General features: G+C 33.4%; 1 protein-coding gene across 6 annotated transcripts; it reads right to left on the minus strand.

The window, feature by feature from the left end:
• Positions 1 to 556: 556 nt before the first annotated feature.
• LOC146903692 (uncharacterized) lies at positions 557 to 6,362 on the minus strand. Of its 6 annotated transcripts, none has more exons than XM_085725812.1 (9): positions 6,229 to 6,362; positions 5,924 to 6,049; positions 5,143 to 5,227; positions 5,006 to 5,060; positions 4,064 to 4,226; positions 2,918 to 3,002; positions 2,775 to 2,829; positions 1,374 to 1,512; positions 557 to 1,198 (listed from the first exon to the last, which is right to left on the minus strand). In XM_085725812.1, the coding sequence occupies exons 4-9, from the start codon at positions 5,044 to 5,046 to the stop codon at positions 1,103 to 1,105; spliced, it is 579 nt and encodes a 192-aa protein (XP_085581938.1). In that variant the 5' UTR covers positions 5,047 to 5,060; positions 5,143 to 5,227; positions 5,924 to 6,049; positions 6,229 to 6,362; the 3' UTR covers positions 557 to 1,102. The 6 variants fall into 6 exon arrangements, with proteins under 6 accessions (XP_085581938.1, XP_085581939.1, XP_085581937.1 ...); XM_085725813.1 differs by having other exon boundaries at positions 5,143 to 5,213; positions 5,924 to 6,086; XM_085725811.1 differs by having other exon boundaries at positions 5,924 to 6,086.
• Between the last annotated feature and the right edge of the window lie 407 nt (positions 6,363 to 6,769).

A 6,769-nucleotide genomic window follows, 5' to 3' on the forward strand; every position in this document is an offset into this window, starting at 1 on the left:
TTATACTACATAAAATTTAAAACACATAATTACTCATATTTATTGATTAACGTGACAACAAATTATTGAATAGATATGTAAAATAAATTTACGATGTCAAATGTCTAATTAAACTCTTAATAAATATAAACATTTTTTAACAAAATTGTCCTTGAATAAAACTTATTTTCAATCAAATTATTAGATATATTTATAGTTTCTTTTTCAAATAAATCTTTAATATCTTTAATCAATATAACTAAGGGCCTATTTGTTTTAGATTTTTTAAAAATCAATTTTATGTTCTAGTTATGTTTGAAAAGTAATTTTTACGTTGAAAATGAAAGTTATTTTTTGATTTACATTTGTAGAATCAATTTAATAGAATGGAGAGAAAATCATAACCTATGATGTCTATATTTTTCAATTATATTAATGAAAAACTATTTTAACATGCATAGTTGTCATCTTGAATACCTTTTCAATTATATATAGTTAATATTTTTTTAAAAGTCTAATGAATAATCTTCAAATTATTTATATCAAAAATATTTTTTAGAAAATCTAAAACAAACGGTTGAGAGTACAACATCAATATGATTCAATTCATTAATGAAAGTTCAGAGTACAACATCATATCATATCATATCATATATAGATACAATGCAAAGGTTGAGAGAATATCTAGAGCTTGTTACATCAAACATCTTAGATTAGGATTTACAATTTGAATTTAGAACGAGATTACAACAACCAGCTTATGAGAATATTACTCCAACGGTAACCGTATCCGCACTCATATCTGCTCAATTTTACCTGTAATTACCTATGATCATACCTGAAGGGTTTTACCCTACCCATCAGGCATCATGGGTTGGATCCCATGATGAGAAGGTTGTGACTGAGTTGGAGAAACTGAGTTTGAAACTTGAAACTGAGAGTCTATGCACTAATTTCTTGAGTGATGAGAAAGCAGTTGCTCTAGCAGTTCTATAGTAAATCGTCCATTACGTTCCAAACTATCAACTTGAGATCATTTCCGTGAGTCCAGAACCGGTATAGTCATAGCAGTCGTTTTTTCTTGTGAATCCAAGAGTATAAGGAACTCATACCTATCCATCACCTACTTGACATGTATAAAAGTCTCTTCTTTATTATCAGTTGCAGCACACAAAGCCTTCCAGACATGGACCAGCATTTTAACTGGTGGTCGCAAGTTCTAGCAAACAAATTTTGAGATTTATCATTAATTGGTAAAATAACATAAAACAGCTGTCTGAATGGTATCCTAGTTAAATGCCTTTTCAAGTGCCCATTGACTAGTATTCTAGTACCAACTACCAACTAAAAATACGCATAGAGTCAAATTTAGTGCGGACAAAAATAAAATTTACCTTGAAAACTAACACCATTTCTGATTCCTCATGAACAATCAAGGATAGAGTCCAGTAGCAAGTCACTGGAGTCACACATTCTAGTAAAACAGGTTTTAGAATCTTGTCGATGGGAACAAAGCGTCGGATGACTTTTCCACTGTAACAAAGAATTGAAAATAAAATAAGCAAATGATAGAAATGAATATCGGAAAGCCATGCTGGAATTAGAGTGCTCACTATGAAAGCCAAACAAAATAACTAGCTAAATGAGCTGAAAAACTTGGAAGATATTTTCATGACAAATATATGGATGTGGATTCCCTTCAGTCAGGGTAATCCCACATTCATACAGTCAAATATTCTTCCACCATTTGATTCATCCAAAGGCCCGTATAAACTCCTTTTTAGTTTTCAGTTTTGAGCCAAAAAAAAGCACTGTCAAATTTAATGAAGACGTGTGATTGAACACCATTGACAAATCTGATACAATAAACGGAAATGAACAGATTGATATACAAGTTAACATAAAAAAATCTGATACAATTTACTGACACGGATCTGATACAACTTGAGCTACAAATGTTGGTATAGCAGTTGCTCTCCCCTGTGAAAATGGGATCTTAATGCTATAGGTGGAAAATTTATCCACTGAAACCCCAAAGCAGAGAGCACAGTTTACCCCACTGAAACCTTGGTTTTTAATCTAAAATCTCACTGAAACTCAAAACACAATTTCTCTCAGCAGTATGAGTTACTTTCTAACAAAGCCCCAAAGCATAAAATCCTGAATTATTCCAAATGTATTTAGCGGCAACTTGAGTCCATGCAAGTACTTTGTTGCCGACTTGACGTCGCGAATGCTGGAGTGGGCGACAAAATTCGTGTCAAATGTTGGAACATAGGTTCCTCCTATACTCTCTGTCGTAGAAGATGGTTGAAACCATAACTTGTACATTGGATCTCCTAGGAAAAACCATTACCGGAGACAAAAGGTGTACTCAAAAGATGGTGTTGTGACGCAGCTGAACATCATCTGATCCTAGAGGTGTCCTCGGCGTGGCCTCGAAGTCCAGAGAACGGGAAATGTGAGTATTAGAGCAAAAGAAACGACTCCTTCGGGGTTTAAGACTGAAAAGAAAAATAAATAAAGTGGACAGTTGGATGAATCAAATGGTGGATGAGATCTTGCCTGTGTGAATATGGCATTTCCCTGACTGCAAGGAATCCATATCCCACAAACAAACAAGAACCCTGAACTAGCATCAGCATTCCAATGTCCCAACCTTCTCTTTGAAACACAATAATTATGAAGTGCACAATCCTTTACAAAAAGATGTTACATAATCCATAACTAAGCTTTTCATGTATCTTAATATAGTGTTGACTATTGACTAAATAACCGATTAACAAAAAAATCACCTCATATGGTGAGTCTCAAGCTGTACTCCAAAAGCTGGCATAATCACAACAGACTCTGCATGAAAATGACAACATTGTCAAAATGACTCAAATAAGTTCCAAAAATAGAACATACATTATGATTATAGATTTGTTTTCCTCACCTTTATTAACTGGCGAGCGAAGTAACAACTTGACAAGAAATATGTCAAAAAGCAAGCTGTAATACACAAGGCTAATCGATTTCTCCTGTTAATAGAAGGTATATAAACAAGCAATAAAGAAAGAAGCACGGAAAAAGTTACAAAATTTTAAAAAACCTCAAGTCACTGAACAATGAAAGAGTGAAGACCCACATTGGTCCCTAACAATTTTCTCACGGTCAATTTAGTCCTCAACAGAAAATTAATCCCAATATTCTTTATACAGAAGTCAGACCGGCAATGTTGTATGGTACGGAGTGTTGGGCGGTTAAGAGCCAACACGAGAGTAAAGTAAGCGTAGCGGAGATGAGGATGTTGCGTTGGATGAGTGGTAAGACTAGACATGATAGGATTAGGAATGACATCATTAGAGAGAGAGTGGGGGTAGCACCTATAGTAGAAAAGTTGGTAGAAAATAGGCTTAGATGGTTTGGACATGTAGAGAGAAGACCCGTAGACGCCGTGGTAAGAAGAGTAGATCAAATGGAGGAGAGTCAGGTTAAAAGAGGTAGAGGAAGACCTAAGAAAACTATTAGAGAAACCATTAGAAAAGATTTAGAGGTCAATGAGTTGGATCCAAATATGGTCTTTGATAGAACATTATGGCGGCATTTGATCCATGTAGCCGACCCCACTTAGTGGGATAAGGCGTTGTTGTTGTTGTTGTTGTATTCTTTATACAGAAGACAAATTAGTCCCCGAAAGCAAGACTAATTAGTCCCCAATTAGAAAATGTCAGGGACTAAATTGGGCTGCGAGAAAAATGAAAATTGTCAAGGACCAAATTGGGTCTTCATTGGACAGAATTTTTTTGTATGTTTGATTCCACTTTTGGAGAAAGCAAAATTGATTTTGAAATGTTTGGTTCCTCTAAAGAAGAATTTATATTGGCTCCATAATTGATTCTGCTTGAAGCTAAAATTGTAGCTTTCGATTCTATAATTGATTCTTGCACTAAAATTTATTGTTCAACTCAGTTTTACATGAAAATATCCAAACATAAACCACTTTATCTTCAACTTAGTTTTACATAATCAAGTCACTAAAAATAAATTTTTACCACTACAGAACCAAACATAGAATTTGTTGGAAGACAGACATACATACCTCAAGAAGATACAAATAGATTCCACATGCTAATACAAGAAGTGCTGAAGCATACACAAAAAAATATTTCCCACCATTGCTCTTCAAAACTATATGATGTATATCAACATCTTCAGATGGATATTTCTGATCATGCACATAATTATATCTAGTGTCAACCATCCTGAATTACACAAATTCAACAATTCTTTAATAATTCAATTATTTTATCAGTATCTTAAAAGCAATTTCAACATTCAATAACAGGAAGAAGAAATCAACAACATTGAACAATAGAAATGAATCAACATTTATGGATTTACCCAACAGAGAGAGAAGAGGAGGGAGAGCTGCTGGAGACTGGAAAGGGAAGGGAGGACCGGCGGCGCGTGAAGAGGCGGAGACGAATAGGAGAGTCGAGAGGGAAGAGGGTTTGTGACTTGTGTGGGTTTTTGGTAATTTATTACTAATCGAAATTCTAAATAAGTTTTGTTGTGTAATTGAAATAACCTCTTACGTTGAAGTAATTCTATTTTTACATTTTTTTGAAGAAAATTATTTTTATACGTTTTTATTTGTCGTTTATCTCGCTTTTAAATTAAATGATCTAAATGTAAATGATTTGACCTTTATCCAATCTTTAGCTATAATTCATTTTACAAAATTAGTCATTTAAATTCAATTTTTATCACGGCAAAGCCAAGAAAAACATTTCATTTTCTATTTCTTACTTTTTGGAACCTAATTTTAAGTCTTTAATATCATCTTCTTTTGGGTTGTGATATCTTTGGTCGCATTTGGTCTATAGTGTTGCATTGGCATAATCACAACAGACTCTGCATAATCCTACAGACTCTGCATTGGCATAATCAAAACATGTTACATAATCCTACACTAAGCTTTCAATGTATCTTAATATAGTGTTGATTACTGACTAAAACACCGATTAACAAAAAAAATCACCTCATATGGTGAGTCTCAAGCTGTACTCCAAAAGCTGGCATAATCACAACAGACTCTGCATGAAAATGACAACATTGTCAAAATGACTCAAATAAGTTTCAAAAATAAAACATACATTATAGATTTGTTTTCCTCACCTTTATTAACTGGCGAGCGAAGTAACAACTTGACAAGAAATATGTCAAAAAGCAAGCTGTAATACACAAGGCTAATCGATTTCTCCTATCAACAGAAGGTAGATAATAAACAAGCAAAAAAGAAGCGACAAAAAAGTAAAAAAAAAAATCAAAATCCTCAAGTCATTGAAACAGAAAGAGTGCCCAATTTGGTCCCTGACAATTTTCTCGCAACAAAAAATAATACCCAATTTAGTCTCTAGCGTTTTTACACGGGACAAATTAGAATTAGTTCCGACTCATAATAACATAGAGACTGATTTGTCCCCAATTTAAAAAATGTCATAGACTAATTTGGTATTATTTATTGTCAAAGACCAAATTGGGTCACCATAAAATTGTCAAGGACCAACTCAAGTCTTTACCAGACAAAGAAATTTTGTGTATGTTTGGTTCAACTTTTGGAGAGGGCAAAAATTGATTCTAGAGGTGTAGAATTGATTTTCACATGTTTGGTTCCTCTAAAAGTAGAATTGATTTTGGATACAAAATGAATTCCACTTGAAGCTAGAAATTGTAGCTTCCGATTCTAGCTAGAATTGATTCTTACACTAAAAATTTATTCCACTTGAAGCTACAAAATGAATTTATGTTTGTTTACATGAAAATATCCAAAACATAAACCACTTTACCTTCAACTCAGTTTTAGCCAGAATCAATTTTACATAATCAATTCACTAAAAATAAATTTTTACCACTACAGAACCAAACATAGAATTTGTTTGAAGACAGACATACATACCTCAAAAAGATACAAATAGATGCCACACGCTAATACAAGAAGTGCTGAAGCATACACAAAAAAGTATTTCCCACCATTCCTCCTCAAAACTATATGGTGTATGTCAACATCTTCAGATGGATATTTCTGATCATGCACATAATTATATCGAGTGTTAACCATCCTGAATTACACAAATTCAACAATTCTTTAATAATTCAATTATTTTATCAGTATCTTAACAGCAATTTCAACATTCAATAACAACAGGAAGAAGAAATCAACAACATTGAACAATAGAAATGAATCAACATTTATGGATTTACCTAACAGAGAGAGAAGAGGAGGGAGAGCTGCTGGAGACTGGAAAGGGAAGGGAGGACCGGCGGCGCGTGAAGAGGCGGAGACGAAGAGGAGAGTCGAGAGGGAAGAGGGTTTGTGACTTGTGTGGGTTTTTGGTAATTTTTTACTAATCGAAATTCTAGATGCCACTTAAAATAACCTCTGATGTTGAAACAGTGGTATACAATCAGAGATTATTTTAGAATTTGGCAAAGGCTAATATTTTAGAATTAATTAGTTTTTACATTTTTATTTGTTGTTTATCTCACTTTTAAATAAAATTATCAAAAAATAAATGATTTGATCTTTAGCCATAATTCACTTTACAAAATCAAATCATTTAAATTCAATTTTATCACTGCAAAACGAGGAGAAACATTTCATTTTCTTTTTCTTATCCCTCAAAAAAATACAATTATTATCTTCTTTTGGGTTGTGATATCTTTGGTTGCATTTGGCCTATAGTGTCGCATTGGTTGTTGCATTGCAGTTAATATGGTGTACCTTTCGAATCAGTTAATACAG

The sequence above is a fragment of the Medicago sativa genome, chromosome 7 (assembly GCF_051527215.1).
Source record: "Medicago sativa cultivar Bolivia chromosome 7, Bolivia_mono, whole genome shotgun sequence".
NCBI classification, from domain to species: domain Eukaryota; kingdom Viridiplantae; phylum Streptophyta; class Magnoliopsida; order Fabales; family Fabaceae; genus Medicago; species Medicago sativa.